This window comes from Talpa europaea (assembly GCF_964194135.1).
Source record: "Talpa europaea genome assembly, chromosome: 7".
Lineage (NCBI taxonomy): Eukaryota > Metazoa > Chordata > Mammalia > Eulipotyphla > Talpidae > Talpa > Talpa europaea.
In genome coordinates this window covers 49125456-49149697 of record NC_140074.1, presented here as the reverse complement: position 1 = coordinate 49149697, position 24242 = coordinate 49125456, and the positions used below count along the sequence as shown (strand labels likewise).

The following is a 24242-nucleotide window of genomic DNA, read 5'->3' as shown; positions in this document are numbered from 1 at the left end:
GTGTGGAATCACCTTGGTTGAGGCCAAGTCTGTACACCTCCGGACACTCCCATGGCATTTGGATTCTATGAAGTGTAATCGGGGCCTGAGAATATGAATTCTGAACCTATGCTCCAAATAATTCCTATTTCTTGATGATTTTTCTAGAAATCAAGCCCCATTTCTGAAACTGAGATCTAGTGGGGAAGGCAATTTGAATGTTTTTCCTTTGACTTCTTTTGCACAAACCTAGGGAAAAGCAAATGGCTGTAGAAAAAGTTTTCTTGGTCTCATATGGCTAAGCTCCCCTCTCCAGGCACTGAAGCCCGTGCCGGTTGTCTCTTGGCTTCATCCCACCGCAGTTATCTGAGCTCCTTGATGTCGCCACTGCCTGGTACTGTGACATCTGTCGTCATTTCCTCCCTTTCCCCGCTGCTGCCTCTGCAGTGTTTCTACATGTCCCTCTGCCAGGCCTTTCAGGACCCCCAGGAGATTCTAGAGTTATGAGGTTCTCTCTCCTGCCATGCCCACTGCTCCCCTCAGCAGTGTGTTTCATCAGTCTGCCTGTTCTGCTTCCTGCTCTGGCTCTGGTGAATTCTCTCACCCTCCCGCGCTTCTGACTGTACCCAGTGCTTGTATAAATAAAGAAAATCTTTTTTAAAAAAATAGTTATGAGGTTCTGCCAGGTCTGCATCTCTTCTCCCCAAAGTGTTTTCTTTGGCCACTTCTCACCTATTAGTTATTCTGTGCTCCAGGCATATTGATTTCAGCCATTTGGGAATGTGGACCGTCTTTCTCAATTCAGTCATTTTGCTTTTGCTTTTTCCTCTGTCTTAAACCTCCCCTTTCATGTAGCTCCCTCTGGGCTAACTCATTCTTATCCTTTATGATGGTGTTTCTCAGGCTTTAATGTGTATATATTACCTGGGGATCATGTTAGAGTGTGGATGCTGATTCTGGGGGTAACCTGAGATTCTCCCTTCCCAAAAAGCTCCCAAGTGCTGCATGTGTTGCTAAGTCTAGGGACCACCATTCTGAGTTGTAAGATTTTAAGGCCCAGCTTGGGATATACCTGCTTCCTTCCCCCTGAGTTGTAAATGCCCCTCCTTTGTGTTCTCAGTACATGGGCCAGCCTCTGGCATGCTTCTTGCATTGCGTTTTCACAACTACCTCAACTGTGTAAGTTTTAAGGCATAGGAATTGTGTCTTGTTTGTCTTTATTTACATTTGTGATGCCCAGCATATAGAGAATGTTCAACAAATGTTTGTTTGACAAGCAAATGATTCCCACAATCTAGACAGATATTTGTCTGATTGTATTTTGCCATTTGTGGCTGTTTTCCTATTTTTTTTTAAATTTATTTTATTTATGCACACAAGAACTGGGGTATAGGGCAGAGATGTGGGGAGGGCAGTGGGTGAGAGGATTCACCAGAGACAGAGTGGGGAACAGAACAGGCAGAATGACTGAAATACACTGCTGAGGGGAGCAGTGGGCGAGTCAGGAGAGGTCTGCTGTGCCATGTGGGTAGCTCCCTGGCCGGCTGGGGATCGAGCTCATGCTGCAGTGGCTGCAGATAGCTTCATAGTTTGCTTCTTAACCCCTGTGCCACCGGGGAGGCCCCTGTTTTCCTATTAAGGCCAATGACTCATTGCTTTTCCAGATGGTGCCCTGTGACCTAAAGAGTTGATTCCACTTTGTGCAATGCAATAGGCCTTGCCAGGGGAGAAGCATAGGGGTGGGTGGTTAGCTTTGGCATTGGAAGAATTCAACTTACAATTTGTGCCTAATTTAGGTCAAGATTAGTGGTTTTAAAATTAGCCCTGGATTCTCTATTTACTTTGGATGATTTGCTCATGCTTGTGCGCACACATGTATACATCTTTTATGGAGTAAGTCCCTGAGCTTTAATAGCCTCTTTGTTTTCTAACCCCATTCCCCTCACAGGTTCCAGAGTATGCTTTCTGAAATGAACATTTGAATTATGCCACTGGTAGTGCCACTTTCCTTTCAGGGAAAAGTTCTAGTCTCCCCTCATGGCTCATGAGCAGGGTGTTTGGGAGAGTCCACGCTGACTCCTGTTGTCCCTGAGTGCCCCCTTTCACTCTCATCAGTGTGCCAATTATGAGGATGATGGTACAACTGCCTGGGGCCCTTCAGTTACTGGCCCTGGTCTCTCCTCGAAGCCTCATTCTTGATCTATTCAGCCAAGTTACTTGGTTGTGAGAAAATGCTCTGCTTGTTGGGTCCCAAGCTTTCAACTCTGGCTGCAAATTCTCATGAAGGGGACCTAGTTACTAGCTCACTCTTGCCTTTACTCTGCACAGTTACCCTGAAAACTACAATAGGTATGTATTTTAACTTGCAGTTCCTGTAAATTCTACAAAACCAGCAAGATCAAATAAATAATGAACACAATGTTTAGTGCTTTCCCTCAGTGCTTTTAGCAGAAATCTCTTAATGATTGTGCTAATCCTCTAATGGGCCGAAGGGTGAGGCATTCTAGTTGCGGTGAGTAAACAGTAGCTCTATGGGAAAAGAGGCTTCAGGTCTGTAGTAGTTATTTTGCTAACAGGGTGTAATCGCCCTCCTGTCATCTCATAAACTTGTTTTTCAGTGTTGGTTGGAGCAGTAGCCCAGGACAATAGGAAGAGTATTAGTTGCAAAGCCAGAGAGACCAGTTTCTTAATTCCTCTGAGACTTGGTCTTCATATCGGTGAAAATGAAAATAATAAGACCACATTGTGTGGATAGTCATGCCAATTAGTTGAGATAATGTGGAAATGTTGAGTTATATATACTGCAGGCAAGACTTTCTCCTTGATTTTAAAGACTAAAACCAAGTGAGATATTTCTATGGAAACAATGGCCGCGCTACAAATATTATGTTATTTGGTATTTACTTGTGGCACTGTGGTTTTCTATTGTGATGCCATGCTCTGTTTTTAAGCTGTGAGAACATCTTTTGTTCCCTTCATTACTCTAAATATATTTTACTAATGCAGCCACGTAGAATCCCTGCACATGTCTGGCTGTTCCTCTTTAAGATACCATTGTCTCGGGGCTGTGAAAGGACTGCTCTTATCTTCGGAAAACACAGCTGCTTAAATTATGTCAAGCTAGGCTCTCTGTTAAGGGAATCTCCATTGCAGAGAGTAGAAAAGTAAGAGATTCCGAGCTCTGCACACCTATCTTGCAAAAATTCCATGTTTGGAAATTTTTGAACCCAAAAAAATTGCAAAGGTGCAGAGGTAGGGGAAGGGAGAGGATTTAACAAATCCTACCTTGTCTGGTGACCATTGATGACCATTGTTTCATAGAACTGCAACTTGAACCTAAAAGGAACTCCCTGTGTCGGAGGAGAAATAGTTACCATTCAGTCCAAAGCCAGCACCAAACAGATTCACAGGGAATATTCTCCAGCTTCTCAGTGTAGCCCATGGACCAGGACCAGGAGCCTTTCTGGGAGCTTCTTAGACTCTCAGGCCCCTCCCAGACCCACATGACACAGACTGTATTTTCAAGTGATTCAAATGCATGTTACAGCTTCTTGGTCAGCGCTGTCCACTGGAACTCCCATGAGGATGGCGACATTCTGTATTTGCACAAATTCATTGTGGCAGACGTTAACCATGGGCGGCTTGCAACTTAGAGTAGGACTGGTACAACGAAGGGAATAAAGTCTGAATTATATTTAATTTTGATTAATTATGACTTAAATTTAATTAGCCACGTGTGGTTTGTGGCTACCAAATTGTACAGCCCAGCAAGATGCTCTCATGGGTTTTGTTTCTAGGACTCCTCGTGCTAATCATCAGCTCCTCGTCACTGCCAGGAAGCAGTCAGGTCTCCTTGCAAGTGGCGGAGTGCCGCTGCACTTTTCTGGGTTCTCGTCCATGACCACAGCTCTGTGCACAGTCCCTGGAATGAGTCCTAGAGCGTCAGCAGTCCTGACACACTTACTTTCCTCTCTGAAGGCTCAGAATGGGATAGGAAAAAAAAAGGCTTGACAACCAAACACCTGCATTAAACCAACATAAGACAGTGAAAAAGACCTTTTCTAATTGTGGTCTTTTATTTCCCAAGCCCCTGAAGATCAGAAGACGTATTTCTCTACTCTATACTGGCTTACAAAATATAATTTGATTTTTTTTTATTGGCTTTCCTTTTTTTTTCATATAACTCTTCCTCCATAGGGAAGTCTACTGCAAATTACTTTAGTTATGGCCCCTAAAAGGTCTTGAGGAATGTTTTTTCTGCATCTTTGCTCAAGCATTCCTTCTCTGCCCTCTTGGCTTAAGCATTGCTTCGTAGGGGCATCTACTACTAAACAACCTGTATTACTGTGATGACTTAAGCTGGTTTTGTAACTTAACTCCTTCTCTTGTTTTTCTACCTGCTTTATGCTGATCATTGTTCCAAACTTAAATTCTTTTTGTCGAACTTGGCAACACAAAATGCTTCCCAGCTGTTCACTGGTGAAAAACAGCTAAGCAATGATGCAAACATCTGTTGTAACCAGAGTAACCCTTTATAGTTAAGTGAATGGAGTTCTGTGAACATCTGTCTCCTCCTCCTCCTTCCTTCCAGAGTTCTGTTTAGGCGAGGGAAATCAGAGCGCCAATGAAAATGAATGAAGATGAAGCTTGGTGTGGTAAAGAATGTTTATACTCAATTTGAGATATTTATTGACACATGCACATTTCATTATATTTCAAAAATGTTTTGTCATCAAGTATAGGGGAGCTGTTATCTCCTATTCATTTTTGTCTTTAAATTTTGCCTGATTGATTAGGGACACCCACACTTAGACCCTCAGAGTGTAAAGTGGCTGGTGGTACATGGGAGAGAAGGCTCTTCCATAGGCCTTCCCTAGGAGTTGGCAGAAGAGCCAGCTTAGGAATGTGGGCCTTTGACTTATAGATCTATAAATGGGCTTTCGGACGCCAACCCCCCCCACTAAAATTGTAGCAACGTTTTGTGTGTATGTGTAGTTTTGGGGCAGAGAATCCAAGGCATTTACTGGCGTCTCAAGAGGGTGTGTTGACTTGCATCGTACTCTCCTTGTCCATTTGAAGTCTTCTGATATGATGGTTGGTTTGACTTCTAACTTCTCAGATTAAGGATACGGCACTTAGAACATTTGCTAGGTAATAATATCAGAAAAGTAATAGTGCTACTGGGTGAGAGCTTTGATATAAACCACTCAGCCATTGGTGACTGCTGGCTTCAGGGAGAAGGGGACAAGAATATTTAGCTTAATTAGAGAAAACCCATCATTGTGATAAGGAAAAATTTACTCTCAGCTACCAACTTATTGATCAGGAGACAGCAGAAGACCATCTTCTTTCTGAAATACAGCTCTTCTCATGGTTTGTACAGAATTTGGAGCTAGATGACCTGTGCTTAGAGCTCTGCTACTTCCTGACTGTGTGATAATGATTTCTTTTTTTCTGCATCTCTGTGTCCTCATATGGAGAGGTATAGGGATGGTAATACCTGCTTTGCAAGGCTGTGATGAGCATTCAATACAAGATGTGTGTAGACTCCTGAGCCCCCCACAAGTGATAATCATTATTCTCTGCTGATCACATCCAAGCAGCTGAAGTTCTGTGTCTTTCTAGACCAAAATTCATCTTTTAGATCTCCTTTTACCATAGCAGAGGGCTGGGCCACAGAGGAAACACAGTTCCTAGAAGGTTCACCTCTGAGCTGATTTGGGAATGACTGTGGAATATGTGTGTATATTTGTTAATTTGGAGATGGCAGGAGGCAGAAGTATAACTGTGTTTGCTTACAGTGTCTTATTCCTTAAAATGTAAACGCATCAACACCCACATCTGTGAAGCCAACTGGTCCGCTTTCAGCTGTTCAACCTTTTGAGGGAATCCAGGATGATGTGGTGGATTATTCCTTTTTCCACTACTTTTTTTTTTCATTCTCTTTCTATCACCACTCATGAAACACTCCCATCTGTTTTCTGGAATTCTGTTCCCCCTGGTAGAATTTACAGGATAACCAAAGCCATGGCTTTATAGGAAGCCAAGTGCTGGTTAGACAACATGTAGGAACAGAGCCATTGTTTTGAAGCACCAGCTCAAGCGTTTTGCCACTGCAGAAAACTTATTGTAACCATACATACATTTAACTGCATAATGCATTCCCCAGAAAATTTTTATAATTTTATACTTAACTGTTTTAGTCAATAATCATTGAATTCCCCAGACAGTGCAGCATTGGTGAAAGGTGTGGTTCTGATGGACACTATTTCATTCTCACCTGGGAGGAGTTTCTTTTTAATCACTGCCCTGATGGTTGTGCCCTTTCTTCTCTCTGCATGAGATCTGGGTGACGCTAACTTTTCTCTGGTCCCTGCCTCTGTTTTTCTTATTTTGGGCCCCTCCTGCAGCTTAACCCCTTACTATTGTTTGTCTGCACCCACTCTTCTTTCCCTGTCCTTCCTGAAGGCCATGGTCTTGACTTGGACACCAACACCCTCCTAAAATTGTAGCAACGTTTTGTGTGTATGTGTAGTTTTGGGGCAGAGAATCCAAGGCATTTACTGGCATCCAAGGCATTTACTTCCATCATTAGCCAGTATCACGCTACAAGAGTCACTGTTGTGGTGCACGTGGGAGGAGAAAGTAGCGTTTGGTGCATGAGGGCTAGGCAATGCCGTGGGCTGAGGTAGTGCGGTCACGTAGCTACATGTGGGTAACTTCGATCATCATTTGCAGCAAACCTGGTGAACTCTGCTCCTGCAGCTGGTCAGCCAGCTTTTCAGAAAGAGAAGGGTGGAGAGCAGGAGAAAGAGATAGGTTTTAGGTATAAATTTTAGTCACTTCAATTTATTGCAAGTGGACTTTTTTTTTTAAATTACAAAAGCAACAGAGTTAGAGTGGATGAGAAACTTATGGCCCAGTGCTACCCAAGGAGAATCCAAAGAGAGAGCATCACATCTGGTTATTTATCTGTTTAGCATACACTTAGCCTACTAGGTGCAGCACTGAGTGTGGCTCTGAGGATACAAGAGGATCCAGCCGGACAAGATCCTTGTGCACACGGACCTTCATTCTAGCAGACATGGACGTTGATAAATTATTGCAGGCTCACAGAAGACTCCTGCATGAAATAGAAAACGGCTGAGTAATGTCCCAGATCACCTTGCAGACTGAGGTTTAGGGAACGGAAGAATGCATCAGCCTGCTTCTCGGTAGACACTTTTAAAGCCTTTTAAGAAAATCAATGTAGACAACATCTTAGGTCCTGCACTAATGGACACTGCGGTTGAGACTAAAGGAGTTAGGGTGAGTGATGAAGAGAGGACACTGGGCTCATTGGGATGGGACAGGGCAGCTGAGGAAATAAGCTTTTGTGATGGCAGGGAGACCAGAGGCTGGACAGTCTCTTTTGGACTGTTCAAACTAAGAAGGTTTTGTTGAAGTGGGGATTCAGTTTGTATCTCTGTGGAATAATAACCTTCCCCACGTGCCTAGATGCTGTTTCCAATGTGAGTTTGAAGAGGAACAATGCGCTCAGTGAAGTTGTATCACCTGCTACTCCTAGGAGGTCTAATGCACTTTTGGACAGGAGTCAGCTCCATGTTCAGTCAATAGAAGACAAATCAAGAAAATTTCTAGACTTGTGCAACCATCTCCACTATCCAGTTTAAGAATATTTTCCTCACACAGAAAAGAAACCCTGTGCCCATTTGCAGTCACTCCCCCCCAAGTCCAGCCCCAGGTAGCCACTAATCTACTTTCTGTCTCTGTAGATTTGTCTTGGAAATGTAGGTATGTGTATAATGTGTGGTTATTTCATTTGAGCACAAACCTTAACTCCAAGCTTTCTGGAAGCAGGAGAAAAAGGGTGCCCACATGCTTTGCATGGTTCAACCTGGTTGGATTCTCTGATGATGAGTGCCCACATTGCTGAAAAGATGTATTCGTTGTTTATTTGCTTGACTTTTTTTCCCAGTTTTATTAACAAGTAAATATTGTACACATTTAAGGTGTACAATGTATGTTTTGATGTACATGAACTTTGTGAAATGATCATCTGGATTAACCTCATAAACACATCACCTCATAGTTGCTATATTTTTGTGTTTGTGGTAAGAAGACTTGAGATCTTTCTTAGCAAAGTTCTAGCATACAGTATGGTACTATTAATACAGTTACTATGCTGTGCATCAGGTGTCCAGAACTTACCTATCAAGTTTGCACCTGTTGACCTACATTTCCCTTTTTGCCCACCGCAGCCCCGGTGATCACCACTCTACTCTTTGTTTCTATGAGGTCAGTTTTAACTGTTAATGCAGCATCCATGTGCCATTTCCAGCCACCAGAAATGCAGGAGTCAGAGCTGACATGTTATAATCATTTAAAGGCCTGGCATGCCTTTGTATTTCTGCTCAGGATGGCTGGCACATTCCTCCCCTTTTTCTACTCTGCTCTGGCACCTGAATAATAGGTGGTTAGATCCCTGGATTTCTGTACCATAAAGCATGAGAGCAAATGATTTGGGGGCCTATATAATTTAGCTTATGTAATTTACTATTTGACCACCTCAAAAGATGGGCTTACATTGTGGAGCACTCAAGAGAGAATCAGTTAATTTCAAAATATAGACTTATATTGCTGAATGAATTGCCTTAGTGACTAGAGTTAATTGAAGCCCACTCAATATTGTGGACTATTTCCCAAATGCAATGATTTTATTTGGTCTATATTTTGATATTGAAATGTTTTCAAGGCATAATTTAGGCTGTCATGTTTGGCTGTTCCCAAAGGCTATTCTTCTGGTCTGTATTAGCCTAGAGAAGGTTACTTTTCTGTTTGTTGCAACATAACAGGACTTGTATCTACTTGACCTAAAAGCTATATTAATTAAAAATGTTAAAGGACTCAGGACACTGGTGAGGAATTTCTGTACAAGAGTAAGGAGACATTGGAAGAAACATGGGCTTTGGAAAATCAATCCAGAGTTTGAAAGTAACCTGTTGGATATTGGGGGAGCTCCATAGTATTTTTCTGGGCCTTGATATCCTCCAGTGTCAGAAGAAGTTATTTTCTAGTATTGGTTGGCAGGGCTAGATAGAGTAATGCAGGTGAAGCCCCTAGTCCAGGATTTGCAAATGTGGACCCTGTCATTCCTTCCTCTCTTGCCATTTCTTCTCTGCATCAGTAGAGACTGATGTTGCAGGAATTCAGTTCCAGCTGAGGAGATACACATTTTTATAGAGTAAACAAACTAGCATCCAAACACTGGACTTCTAAAGCACTAACTGAAATTCTTATGGTTAGCCTCTTCTTACGTACTCTGAAATGACTTCGTTAAAAGCCTAGGGGAGGAATTAGCTGGAAGCCACAGGCACAGATGGGAATTGACTATCTAATAACCAGGTCTCTAATGGACAGGTGATGTTACAGCCCTAGAGGAAGGTGAGAAGATGAAGATCTTCACTGTTGCCCCAAACTTTCAGCGGCATTTCAGGGAGGAGCTGGTCATTAAGAATCATGTTCCAACACCCTGGGGGGTCAGCAGAATGTACCACTTATCTCTGGGGCACACGGATATGTAATTCTTGTTACTAAGCAACTCGCTCTTCAGGGCTGGCCTGGCTTTATTATTCTGCTTGTGTTGGAGGGAAACAAATCTGTTGTTTTTAGATAGAGAATTTAGGGTTTCGTGATTCATTCATATGTGAAAGGAAAGATCTGGTGAAAATCAGTAAGACACAGGGATGATTTTGTTCTTTTGTGGTGACAGCAGGACTGGAAGAGGTCCTGACCTGGAAGAAAGGCTGGCCATAAAATGAAAGGGTGGTTATCTGCCCATCAGACTCATACTTAGGTCAGTGGGTTCTCAGGAAAACTGTGAGAAACTGGCTGGTTGGGTAACAGAAGTTTACTGAAAAAGAAGTGTTCTCCAAGTGTGCACACCTATATTTGAGGACCTGTGACTTGGTGGGAAAGAGTAAAAGCTTTAGAGAAAGAACAGAAGGGAGTTCAAATCGTGGGTCCGGCATTGTCTAAGCCCCTGTATTCTTGCTTGTGACATGCGAATAATAACAATGCAATCCAAGACTATACTTTCAGGGATCATTTCTGTAGTTCCTTATAATGCCATCCACTGAAGTGTTATTGAGCATTATATAGAAATGGCTTAGCACAGTGCCTGGCACATAATATGTGCTAAAATGCTTGCTCTTACTGAGGAAACTAGATGGTTGTAATTGTACATGAGAGAGTGTGTTGTGGCCAATTTACTTTGAGAGGCTCAGATTCTCTTATAAAAAGAGAATGTGCTTATCTTTTCTGAACCAATATGGGAAGAAACAGGTAGGGAATCTGTTACAGGGCAGGGAGAGGGGCACCCCAGACTCCCCAAACCTGCCTGCTCTAAATAGGTTCTGCCATCTGCTGCATCAACACAAAACAAATGAGACTTTAGTGGAAAGGAACTTTAATACAATTAGTGAACAATACAGAAAAGACAAAGAATCTAGTTTCTAAATCAAGCACCCGAAGTCACCCGGCCCTTCGTGGGTAAAAGTCCATCTAAACGGGATTGGCCCAGAGCAAGGCCCCAAAGCCTGCCACAAGTCTAAAGCATTTTCCAGTGGGGACTCACAGAAAAGGGTCAGAAACAACCAGACAAGTCTGGAGAGAAAAGAGCAAAATCAAAATCAAGACAAAAACCGCCATTGTCAACTCCCCTCGGGTCTCACCCACATCTGTGTCACTCAGTCCACAACCAAAAGGCAAGCACAGTTTCTTCACATGTCTCTCTGCTCCATGTGCCTCCTCTAGGTCTCCTTCTGACTCCATCCTGCTTCCTTCCTGCCTCAGTCTCCTCTGCAGCTTCTTCTCTTCCTGCCTAGCTCCACCCTCCCTTGGGTGGGGCAGGAAACCTGGAACCTCCCCCTTTCCTGGGACCACCCTGTTACAGTTTCTCTAAGCTGGCCCTGCTTTTGGGCTGGGCTGGAGCTGCATGACAAGGCAGGGAGTCATAGTCAGGATACTTAGGTGCTTAATAAATGTGTCCAGTTGGATGGTGTGACATGCTAGAAAGGTGCAAGGTAAGGGCAGCAGGGTGGTGCAGTTGATCACCTTCTCCAACTGGATACTTGCCAATCATTCAGTTCCATACACCTGGCTTCTTGTGGGAGAGCTAGTGTGTGCTTTTAAAGCCCCCCTCTGCTGTCATCTGCATGGTTTTCCACTCAGCTTTGCACATCACTCGTAGCTATTTTCTGGGAGCCAGGTGGAGAAGTTAACCTTCGGGTCTGCAGACTGACAGCCTTTGCACTTGAAAGTGTGCTGACGACCTGTGCAGAACTGATTATTTCTAGGGAACAGAGGGCAGCATTCTTGGAACTGCCTTGGGAGACTTTCAGGATAAAGATTGGGCATTTCTGTTGGTTCTGGCTGAGGCGCTGCTGTCTTCCTAACCTCTTATTTCCCAGCATGGGATGGAGAAACCACCTTCAAATTGAGCTCTGGATTAATCTCTCTTTTTTGTCTTCTCTGCACTTGAATGGTTGATCTTTCAGTTCAGGTGCTGCTGTGGGGACTATGCCCGAGGGTGCTGTGGGTAGCTTAACTCCACTCTGGTAATTGTGGAAGGAGATAACCAGAGGGCTCAGCTTTGAGAGAGAATGACTCTTCACTGATGGGTCACATTGGAAGAAGTACAGTTGTAGCTAAAACACCAAGTGTCATGGCAAAGAATTTCAGTCTCCAAATCCAAACTGGAAGAGCCATTATAGCTCCATTTTCCATAAATCAACTTAAATTTGACATCACTCTCCCATTCTGCTGTGGCACTTGGAAATTACTCATTTGTGTTTCCTGAACTTTTCCCCCACTTGTGAGGTATTTTTTGTCCTTCCCCCAAGTTTTGGCCATCTAAATGGTGAGGAAAGATAAGGAGACCTCTCATAAAAACAGAGAAGATTTATCAAGTGTGACTGGGGTCAAAAGAAAGCAAAGCGTTCTTTGACTGGAGGCAGTAGCCAGAGAGAAGGACCACTTTTCAGTGCTGGATGGAAGTCTAAAGAGGCCTGTGGTTCCTAAGCAATACTGTTTGTTTTCTTATTTCTAATCCCACTACCTTGCGTAAGTGATCTGGCCAACATCTCAGAGTGTGTGGCGCCAGGGAGGGCATAGGGAGAGGGAATGGAATGTGATAGAATTGTTGCAAAAGATAAGGAATTGGCTCTGTAAAACAGATACAGAAATTCATTTTTTTCTTATAGTTTCCTTATGGTTTTAGAGATTGATTATGGTATTATTTGTGTTTAACTGACCCCCCAACCAATATTTTTTGAGATGTAATTCACATGTCACCTTGTTTAAGGTGAATAGCACTTGATTTGATGTATGTATATATTACAGAATGATTACCATAATGAAGTTAGCTATTATATCTATCATTTCTTTGTGTGTATTTGGTGAGAACTTTTAGAATTTCTCTTAGCAACTTTCAAATATACAATACAGTATTGTTAACTATATTCACCAGGCATACGTGACATCCTCAGCTACATAGATCTTCGAGGAGGCGTGATCAATATCACCTCTTTTTATCCCAGAGCTCCCCCTTCCTTATCCCATTGTGTAATTAGTCTCCAACTAATGTGTTTAGCTGCAAAATGAAGCATTGTGAGCCTTAGCCAAAATAGCGTTCCCTCTGCGAGGGGACAGTGAGGGAACCCAGGACTTCCTGAGCTGAGATCCCCACCATCTGACTCACCCCACTGTTGCACACCTGGAAATTGGAGGCCCTGAGAGGTCAGTGGCCGCCAGGACCATTGGTTGACAGAGGCAGGGAGCTCTAAGCCTGTACTGACTTGTATAGTACATGTCATTCCAGATGAAAAGGATATAGGAATTTGGATAATATGATTAACAACTGTTTTTCTGGTTTGTGAGTCTTAAGGATACTTGTAGCCACTGACCTGGGAGAGAATAATCTGTGTGTTACCTTCAGAGAGTAAACCGGGGCTCTGAATGATTAAGGAGAGGAATGCATTATCCTGATAACCAATCTGATGCTTGTTATTTGTCAAAAAGCTAAAAAATACAGATAGGCACAAAGGAAAACTGACAACATAACTCATCTCCCACAGGTATCACTGTTGCCATTTAGCTTTTCAGCCTTTAAGTCCTTATTTCTGTGTCTATATATGTAATGGATGTGCATAAATGTGCACACATGGGTAAAAATAACAATTTTACCAAAATTGCATTTGCATCTCAATGATTTATTTTTTTTGATCCTGTTTTTTGAATATCTCTGTATGCCTTCCTAATAATGAATCCCTGAAGAGGGTCTCACTTTCAGACCTGTGTTTGAGCAAGCATTTCTGTGCATTATGTGTTTATTCAAGTTCTGCGTGGTGTATAGCTAACAATCAGCCCAAATGCACTTTGGGCATAAAGAGTTTTCGGCTGATGAGCTAAAAAAACAAAAACAAAAAAACAAAAGGCAGAGGAGAGTTAGAGAAGAAAGCTGGTTTGTAATAGCTGATAATACCTATTAAAACTCATATCAAAATGAGTTTTAGTTTATATTTTAGTTTCATAAAAAGAAAACATTCTTGGCTGTATAGTCAAAGAGATGTAAATATAACCAAGATGTTTTTCCTCCTTTGTGACTAATCACTTGAAGAAAGGGGATGTGTGATGGTTGGGGAATCCAGCCTACGCCTTTCGGTCTTTAAATATTTGTGATACATTGTTCCCCTGCGTGTGTGTGTGTGTATACACTGCACACGTGTACATAATGCAGGAAACACCCCAGCATACAGAGGGTTGTTTCAGACATTTCAGGGACTGGTGGGTTGCTGATTGGCTAATCTCTTGGCCACTGATAGGGGAACCTTCTAGAATGCATTTTTGAAGTGAGGCATCCAGCCTTCACAGAGTGGAAATTATGAGCCATAATGGGTTGGCCTTTGCCAGACTAAGGAGTAAGAGTTTGAGAGGAAACAAAACAGCTTAGAAGAGTTGGGAATGGAGGTGGGTGGGAATCATGCTTTTCTAGAAGGTCATCCACCCAAATCAGGCTGGTGTTGGAAGGAACTGTGCAGCTCTTAGCGTGGGACCTCCTTTATAGTTCACATGCCATAATTTGTAACTGTTATTCCTGTTATGATTATGGCCTTTTTCATATAGTTATCAGAGAATTATAATTTCCTGTGTGTGGTAATGTCTGAACATGTCTATGCCCGAGAAGTGGAGGATGATCTGGGGATAATCACCTGCGATCCAGTGGGATCTCTGTCTTCCCTGCCTTATCTTCCCAGCTTTGCTTCTTGGGCAAGCTACACCAAACAGTGTAGGATAGGCTTCTCCAGAAGTGTTCAGACAGGCTTTGTCCAAGATGTCCAGAGTAGGCCTTCTCCAACATGTGTCACTAAGGTCTGTTGAGGCCCTCTGAGCCTCAGGAGAAACTGTTACCATAACCTTAAGGAATGCAGATTACCTAGCTTTAGGGATAGGTCTAGAAATAACCTTTTATCTGAGAAACTATTCTTGAGATGGACGAAAATCTAGGATTGGTCATAAGAAGTCCTACTCTCCTTCTCATGTGGGACCCCCAGCCCCTTCCTCCTTGGTGCCTCAGGCCCCTATCCCATTCTCAGCTCAGGATATAAACCCCCTTGTTCTCTTTATTTTATAATTTGCAGTCTTGTGTGATGTGATTTTTGGAGTTGCGGGTCCTTGGGCTCACTCTGGGAAAGGTTTCACCAGAGCTCCCATTTAAGTGGCACGCGGCGAGTTCCAGGCACGTTTCTCCATGAGACAGAGACATTAGTTATATTTAAAAAGCAGGTTTATTAGGGAAAGGGACGGGTTTGCTGAGCGAGGCCTGCATGGTTGCAGGCGGGCGGCCTTGAGGAGAGCAGCCTCTGCTGAGGGAGGTCAGTGAAGAGAAGCCCCGGCATGTACAGGTCACAGACAGGCAGAAGGCTGCTGCCCTGCATAGGGAGCGAGTTGGTGAAAAGAAGCACCTGCATAGGCACAGGTGGGCAGTGGGAGTGCTGCCCCGTTGTGAGGGCTGTGTTAGGTTTTATCATCTTCAGGGAGAGGCTCATCCTCGTGGGTGGATGGTTTGTGCCCTTGACACTCCCTATAGCAGTCTGATAATTTCTGGGTGTTGCACCTCCTGATCTGGGCGTTGATGCCTAAGGGTCTTGGTTTCTATAACTGGGTTAATGGATTGAGCTAATCCCTTCTACCCCTACCTCCTTGTGTGAGTTAGGTTCTTGACCTTGTATCTCCTTTCCAGTTTTTCTATTCTTATCCTCCATCAATATGTATCCCATACATATGAACTTAAATTTGCTCATTTTCTGCAATTAATCTTTTCTCATGTTAATTTGTATGCTATTTAAGCTCAGAACAACCCTGAGGGGTGAGGGAGTTTTCTTCTGTACCTGCCAAACTGTGATGTGCTTTGTATGGCGCCCTTTAAAGCCACGTTACCCCTGTGGTTCTAAGCACACAGCGCGATTAGGCCACCATCAGTCAGCCTTGGCCTCAGTTTCTCCCTCCTCCTCCCTCCTGGAGAGAGAGATTACTTCTGCTTGAGGGAGGTTACCAATCTACATCTAAATAGGGCTGGGGAGAAGATGGGAAAATCAACAAAAGCCTCTGCTGGGTGTGGCATTGGGGTGGGAATTTTGGAGTGAGAGTTTTCACAGCACTTGGGGGGCCCAAGAAAATTTTGAGAGGCTGAAGGACTGTTGGGAAATGTTGTGGGTTCGATCTTTGGTTCTCTTGAATGTTCCTTGAAAACTAAAAATGAAGAATTTGTTACAGGGCAGCCCCGATACAAAACGGGGTGCCTGACTGTGGGTCCTCACCTGCGCGCTTAAAAGGACTTATCTATGCTCTACTGCAGGCACACCCGAAAGGTTAATAAAAGGTTTATTTACAAGGGAAGGGGAAATGAGGAAATGTACAGCTCAGGGAGAAAAGTGGGAGACAAAGTTTTAAAGACGTCCTACCCAATCCACAGATCTGGAATCCCAAATGGCACTCTGAGAGCTGGCCACGAGCCAGAAGCCGTGAAGCCAGGAGGCAAGCGACAGAGTGAGCCCCCCAAGGCCCACGTGTTTGGTTTTTATACCCAACCTGGCTGCTTAACCCCACCCTCAGGTCCCAGCCACCTTCCCTTTGGTGGTGACGGGATTTGTCTTTCCCAATGTCTTGATGGCTTTGGTTTGAAGTGGGAGTGGAGTCCACAAAGCCTGCATGGAATTAGCTCAGGACATCCTTTCCCCCTAACAAACTGAATTGAAGTACTTTTGCTGCTCCTCTTTAATGTGTCTGAGCTAAAGACTGAGCCATGTAGACTCCCATGGATATATTGATTGGGGCCTTATGTATACAGTCTTTCTTAAATTCATCCCTCTGTCCTTGTTTAGTTTTTCTTCTTTTATTGAACTAGGATGAAGGGATTTTTTTCTTCTACCTGAGCAAATCTAGCTAGCTGTGTATGCAGTTTTACATTTCTCTATAAACTGTTCAAGGACTGTTGTTCTGACTGCTCGGCTCACAATTTTAGATGAGCCAGAAGCTGCCAGATTATGCTCAGAAACTGGGGTTCCTTGTGCCCAAGGCTCTTGGCAGAATAACTATGAAGTGATTCTATGCTTAATTGGGCCTGAGTTTTTTCTTTCAAACTTTGAACTCAGTGGAGATACCTTGCATGCAATTTCAGGAGAGTCAGTTTTCCTTATCATGCTCCTGGGTGCATTAAGAATTTTATTAACATGGGTGGAAACAAGGTAAGGGGGCCCAGTGGCCTGTGGTAAAGGACTGTGGATGTTTGGAGGTGGGAGTGGTGTGGTGACATCCATCTAAGGAGGTGTGAACCTGTTCCCCTAAATCATGTACAGTGTTGTAAACCAGTGTTACCTTAATAAAGAAAAGAAAGGAAAACCAGAAACGATCTCTTTGGTCTCCCTGTGTGGGAATGGCTTCCAACTGATTATTGCCATATTTTTCTGAGAACCCTATTTTCTCACTTCATTTAAAAAATAATATTATCAGCAGGTGATTCCGGTCAGATCGTGGTCTCCAAACTAATTGAATTCCTTAAGTTGTTACAGCCACAAGGCAAATTTGTGAGGATTATAAAATGGGTGGCTAGACTGTTGTTTTCCATGAGTATTTAAAGAATATTATTTTTGGAGGACAAACCTGGCATATTATGCTAATTAAGCTAGTGTTGCAGGAGCCCTAGTGTGATAGGTATTAGGATTCCTCACAAATACTCATTTTTCATCCATGTGGGTACATGGTGGAATTTCACATCTCTACCCCCTTTTGAAGTTATGCAAGAGTTTTAACTTGCTTTGGTTATTGAGTCAAAGTGGCGTAATATGACTTGTTTAAAAGGCAGTTTGGGATTCATCACATTCCCTTCCCACTGCTGTGGAGGTGGTTGAAGCTATTGTCAAGAAACCTCCTTCATTCTGCAGTCAAATGCTCTTCCCCTGAGCTATACCCCCTGAAACCTCCTTCATTCTGAATCCCCAAGTTTATAATGAGTAGAGGTGCCTGTCCCCTACCTGTCAGCATTGGTATTATAAGTGAGAAATAAACCTTTGTGGTATTACCTTCTGACATAGTGGAATTCCTTGTTACTGCAGCTAACCTAGCCTATCCTGACTGAAGCTGCTTGGCTCCTTCACTTGATTTTAAATCTCACTTCCAACACTACTTTATGTGATTTAATTTTAACCTCTCTGGCCTTTAGTTTCTCCATTTCTGAAATAAGGAGTTTGAATGAGATTCTCTATACAGTATCTTCTAACTCCAAAATTCTCATTCTACCCCTTATGAAAGTTAGTAAAGCTAACTAGTATTTTGTATAATACATGGTTTTTTTTTTTTTTTTCAAGTTTTATTGAAAATAAATATTGGTCATTTATTTTCTTTTTTGGTACTGCCCTTGTTTGGTTTTGCGATCAAGGTAATAACCTCATGAAATGTGTTGGCAGTACTCCCCCTTTTTGATCTTTGGAAGACTTTGAAAAGTGTAGATATTAGATCTTTTTTGAGATTTAGTAGAATTCACTAATGAAGCCAATGGTCCTGGCCGTTTGTTCTTAGGTATCCTTTCAATTTCTGAGCTTGTGATTAGTCAAGTTACCTATTCCATCCTGGTTCTGTTTTGTCCATTTCTTTTAGGTTTTCTTTTCTCTCTCTTTTTTTTTTTTTTGCATATAGATATTAATAGTAGTCTCTTCTGACCATTTGTGGTTCTGTTTATAATTTTGATTTTTTTCTTTGAATTTTCCCTCTTTTTTTCCTAAGTGAGGTGAAGGGTTTGCCAATTTTGTTTATCCTTTCTAGGAACCAGATCTTGGTTTAATTACTCTTTGGTTCCACTTTTTGATCCCTACTTCATTTTTGTCCACTTTAATTTTTGTTATTTCCTTCTCTCTCCTGATTTTTGGCTTCATTTAGTCTTATTTTTCTAGTTACTTTGGTCATTAAGTTAGATTACTTATTTGAGATTTTTCTTGTTTATTGATTTGGGCAATCTATGGACTTCCGTCTTAATTCCACTTTTAAATCATCCCATAGGCTACAGTATCTTGTCTCTTCATTTTTGTTGTTTTTTTAAATTTCTCCTTTGATCTAGGAGATATTCAGAAGAATTTTATTTAATCTCCATATATTTGGTTTTTTTTTTCCCAAGATATTTTTGTGATTGATTTCTAGCTCTGTTATCAGAAAAGATGCAAACATTTCAATTTTGTTATAGTTTCTGAGACATGTTTTGTGTCCTGTCTTACTCTCTATCCTCAAGAAAGTTCCATGTGCACTGAGAAGAATGTGTATTCATTTCTTTTGGGATGGAAGATTCTGTGTATGTCTATTAAGTCCATCTGACCTGTAGCTTCATATAAGGTCATGACTTCTTTGTTTACTTTCATTCTGGATGACCTTTGTGTTGATGTTCCTGGTGTATTGAGGTCTCCTGCTATAATTATGTTGCTGTCAATGTATTTCTTTAGTTTTGTTAAAAGTTGACATATTTTTGTGTACCTGTGTTGGGTACTTAAATATTGATGACAGTTGTTTCTTTTTGGGTACTTAAATATTGATGACAGTTGTTTCTTTTTGACGAGTTCTCCCCTTGATCATTATATCATGCCCAGCTTGGTCCTACTTACCTTTTTATTTGGTTGAAAGTCTAATTTATCTGATAGGAGAATAGCAGTTCCTGATATTTACTCTGTGATTTGGCTTGAAATACTTTGCTCCAACCTTTCACTTTTTGTCTGTTTGTTTTTTAGTTGGCGGTGAATTTTTTGTAGTATAATATTTTAGGGTATGCCTTTTTATTCAAGCTGTCATACTGAGCCTTAAAATTGGTGAATCCAGAACCTTCACATTTTGATTGATCATTAATATATGAGGTTTATTCTGCTGTTCTATGTTTTGATTTTTGGTTGTTTCACCATCATAGTGTTCCTTTTTCCATGAGTTTCTGTCTTTTCATTTGGATGGCTTTCCCTAGTGGTTCTCTCAGTTTCTTCTTGTCGTCTTCTAAATGTCTCTATTTTGGGTTTTTGTTTTATCACCATGATGGTTGTATCACAATTTCTGTATCTGAAATAGCCCTTTTTATGCTGATATTATCTCATCATCATTTAACTATATTCTATCATTTTCTGCCTACCCTTTAATATTTTCTTGCCACAGATTATTCTTGTTTCTACTTATGATTTCCTTTTACCATTTTTATCTTGTTCAATATTTGGTGTTTCTTTTTTTGTGTAGAAGAACTCCTTTCAACATTTCTTGTAGGGAAAATCTGATGCTGGTAAATTCCATTAGTTTACGTTTGTCTGGGAAAGCCTTTACTTCTCCATCATACTTGAATGTTAATTTGCAGGATAAAGTAATTCTTGGCTCACAGTTTTTATCTTTTAGAATTGTAAATATGTCATTTCACTTTTATAGCCTTGAGTTTTTCTGTTGAGAAGTCTGATTAAAGTCTAATTGAGGTACTTTTATTTGTTATTTTCCTATTTTTTCTCTTAGTAGCCTTTAATTTTTCCCCCTTCATTATTGACTTTTGATAACAACAATGATGTGTATTGGTGTAGGTCATTTATATTTTGAAATTTGGGTATTCTTTCAACTTCCTGGTCTTCCACGTTCATTTCTTTCCTTAGGTTTGTGAAGGTCTCAGCTATTATTTCTTTGAAAATAGCCTCTGCCACTTTCTCTCCTCTTCCCCTTCTGGAATACACATTATCCTCATGTTTACTCTTCTAATAGAGTCTGATTTTTTTGTAGAATTTCTTCATTTTTCCTAAATCTTATTTCTCTCTTTTTTTCTTGGGTCATATGTACATTTGTATCTTCAATTTCCAAAATTCTCTCCTGACAACTTAAGTCTACTCAAGTTGCTTATCCATATTTGTCTTCATTTCATTCAGTGTCTCTTTTGGCATGACGTCCATGAACCATGAGGAAGTTCAGGAGGAAGCAGATGGAGGTTCAAGTCAGCTCATTAGAGTTCTGGGGGTGGAAGTGAGGGACAGAACTAGAGTTTACCTCCCAATCCTACCCCTGCCGTGAGGTGTGTGTGTTGGGGGATGCAGGCAGCTGGATTTCCATCCTTCACATGTACAAGCTCTTCCATCCCTTGGCACTCGACCTGGACGGCCTTTTGTTCAGGGCAAGGACTAGGCTCAGTGCATAGGAATGGTAATGTCAGGAACTTAAATGACTTAAGAACATTGTCTAGATTTCCAGGCAGGAGTGGAACAAAGTGGAACATGAGGCTGTAAACAGCTTCCTTGGCAGGAAGCAGTGACCCAGAGAGTCTTGGGATGACAAGGCTGGCAGGCAGCCTACAGATGCAGGAGCAATTTGTATTTTAAGGTTGGAAAAGACTGATTTTTCTCAGTTGATGAATAGACAATTCCCAAGGGAAAAATTGGGCTCTTCCCCCGCCTCCCATGGCCTCTGGAAACAGGTTCAGTTTTTATATTTTTCCCATGTCAGTGAAATTCCCTTAGCCCAATGCTTTTCAAACTTGAACAAGCATGCAGGTAACTGGGGAACCTTGCTAAAATGCAGATGAGGTTCATCAGGTCTGGGGTGGTGTCTGAGATTCTATGTTTCCAACAAGCTTCCTCCTGGGGGATGGTGAGGCCTCTACTGGTGGTGCTTTAGAGAACAGAGACCTAGAACCTACCTGGTCACCTAGAACTGTGGGATCTGGCCTTGCCCATTTTTGTGGAAGACACCAATTCCTGTTTCTATAGCATTGGAGTAGACTATAACCAGCGGTATTTCCTTCTCAAGAATCTTAGGGAATATAAGGAGATATTACTGGAGAGTATGTATTGGTTGCTGTATTTAATCATTTTAAAAAATAACTGTTGTACTTTTGAGTATATGTTCAGGGTAAAATGCTAGCAGTAGCTGCCATGTGTAGTCAAGTTGTGTTCAGTGCCATGTCTTCACAAAGCATTGCCTTGACACACGTCCTGTGTCTCCCATATGGCTGGGGTAGTCTATAATAGTGAATCCTATTGCAGAGAGCTTGGCAGTCCAATCATGAAATGAGCTCACATGTTATGTTCAGTTGATTTGATCTGGCAGCAGCCTCTTTAAATGAATGGATTACAGAGTCATCTGTAAAAGGGACTGAATCCATTGATTATATTCTGGGCATTGGATTCAGAGGACATCAGATAGAGCTTTTCATTTGAGTTTCCTGGGTTAAAGAAATTTGAAAACCAATTCCATTTTGATGTTTTGTCCCTTTAGAGGTATATCAGATAATTTCTCTCAGAAAGGGAGTAAAGGCTCAAAGTTCATTCAGGACTGAACTTGAAAATGATTTCAGGGCAATTGAGGCTTCCTAGCATAGTATGTACTTATAAGCCCCAGTCCTTTGTTTGATGTGTTACATCCCCAGCCAGCAAGTGGTATTTTTGTCAACTTCCCAAACGGATGGTAGTAGTTTTGTTACAGGGCAGGGAGAGGGGCACCCAAGACCCCCCAAACCTGCCTCCTCTAAATGGGTTCTGCCATCCACCGCATCAACACAAAACATATGAGACTTTAATGAAAAGGAACTTTAATACAACTAGGAAACAATACAGGCAAGGCAAAGAATATAGTTTCTAAATCACCCAAAGTTACCCGTCCCCTCATGGGTAAAAATCCACCCAAATGGGATTGGCCCAGAGCAAGGCCCCAAAGCCTGCCACAAGTCTAAAGCATCCTCTAGTGGGGACCCACAGAAAAGGATCAGAAACAACCAGACAAGTCTGGAAGGAAAAAAGCAAAATCAAAATCAAGACAAAGACCATCATTGTCTTGAGCTCCCCATGAGTCTCACCCACATCTGTGTCTGTGTCTCCCAATCCATGACCAAAAGGCAAGCGCAGTTTCTCCACATGTCTCTAGGCTCCATGCGCCTCCCCTGGGTCTTCTTCTGGCTCCATCCTGCTTCCTTCCTTCCTCAGTCTCCTCTGCAGCTTCTTCTCTCCCTGCTCAGCTTCACCCTTCCTTGGGTGGGGCAGGGAACCTGGAACGTCCCCCTTTCCTGGGGACCACCCTGTTACAGTTTCTGATGAAAAGAAAATCATGTAACATAGAGCAAACTGATCTTCCAAAATTATTTTTAATGGATTGGAAGAGTAATTCAGTTAATATCTCTAATGTCTTAATTTATAGGTCACATTTCATCCCTGAAACATTCCATGCGTCTGCAAGTGACTTTGATAGAAGCAGAAATTTATTTTGTCAAACATCCTAATGACGACTTGGGAGGGTCTTTTCTATTCTGGTTTTTTGTTTGTTTGTTTGTTTGGAAATTTACTTAATTAGATTTGACTGACATCTCTCAGAAGTTTAGAGGGAAAAACAATCTAACCTACTTAGAAGTCCTCTAATCCAACCAACTCATTTTGCTGATGCAGAAACAGCTGGGGAGGCGCCTTCCTGGTGGTACAGGGGTTAAAGTCTCAGCGCTATCAAGCTAAAACCAGCCACTGTGGCACGAGTTGGATCCCAGCCAGGGAGCTGACCCACATGGAGCAGCAGACCTCTCCTGTTTTGCCCATTGCTCCCCTCAGCAGTGTATCTCAGTAGATCTGCCTGTTCTGCTCCCCACTGTGTCTCTGGTGAATACTTTCACCCCCTGCACCTCTGGCCTACACCCCAGTTCTTGTATGCACAAATTAAAAAAAACAACAAAGAAACAGCTGTTGAATTTGCTCAAGGTCACATGGGGCTAATTTTGAATTGTAGTCTTGGGCTCCCCTCACTTTCACCAAGAAGCTTTCTATGTTGGTTTATGAATGTAATTTGCTGGCTTTGAGACCTGGCAATAGGTTCCCCCTTTTCTCGTGGGAGTCAGGGTATTCAGTCTGATACAATTTATTGTATTCAACACCATCAGACCATGCCTTCTAGCAGAGTCATGGGGACTCACCAGTGCTCCAGGGAGACAAAGTGGTCTGGTAGGAGCCTGGATTCTGCAACGAGGTGGCCTGGGTCACATCCTACCTTGTTCAGTAATTTGTGTGACTTTGGCAAGCCACTGAACCTCACTGTGCCTTACTTTCCTTAGATGCAAAATGGGGACCCCTTATGTAGCATTGTTATGAGGACTGAATAAATGAACACTTACAGAGCAATGAGAGAGTAAGGAGTCAAATATATTCTATGTGGGATATGAGGGCTTGCAAATTTTGAGTCTCCACAAGGTAATCAATTATGAAATCAGTGTTTCTAGTAAATAACATTAAAAAAAATTAAATGGCATATAATAGGATGAAATAGAAGATACCAGAGTGCACTGCAGCTATGAATGATACTGTTTGGTGTTTCTTTGCTCATTTTAGTACTCCTTTGGCTTTGTGTGTGTGTGTGCGTTTGTGTGTAATAACTCAGAGTGTAGAATGCACTTCTCACTGTGGGTTGTGGTGAAAGGGTTTAGAAGTTCTTGCTCCAGGGACTGGAGTAAGTGAATCCATTTCTCCAAGTATGGACCTCTTGAGGTGAATGAAGCCCACTTTAGACATAAATATACAAGGTGAGCTGTGGCTGAAACAAATGTGCTTCCTTTGCAGAGGGAGACGAAAGGGCAGTTTCTCATCGATCACATCTGCAACTACTATAGCCTACTGGAGAAGGATTACTTTGGCATTCGTTATGTGGACCCAGAGAAGCAACGGGTAAGAGTCAGCCGCTGTCTG

At 42.1% G+C, this 24242-nt stretch overlaps 1 protein-coding gene across 1 annotated transcript in view; it reads left to right on the top strand.

Moving 5' to 3' along the window:
- Positions 1-24242, top strand: part of FRMD3 (FERM domain containing 3) — a gene marked incomplete at its 5' end in the record, with an annotated part of 237551 nt that overhangs the window by 103805 nt on the left and 109504 nt on the right. Inside the window, one exon of the mRNA XM_084238592.1 lies at positions 24117-24221. Coding sequence (XP_084094718.1) covers positions 24117-24221 — 105 coding nt within the window. The remainder of the gene's footprint in view (positions 1-24116; positions 24222-24242) is intronic.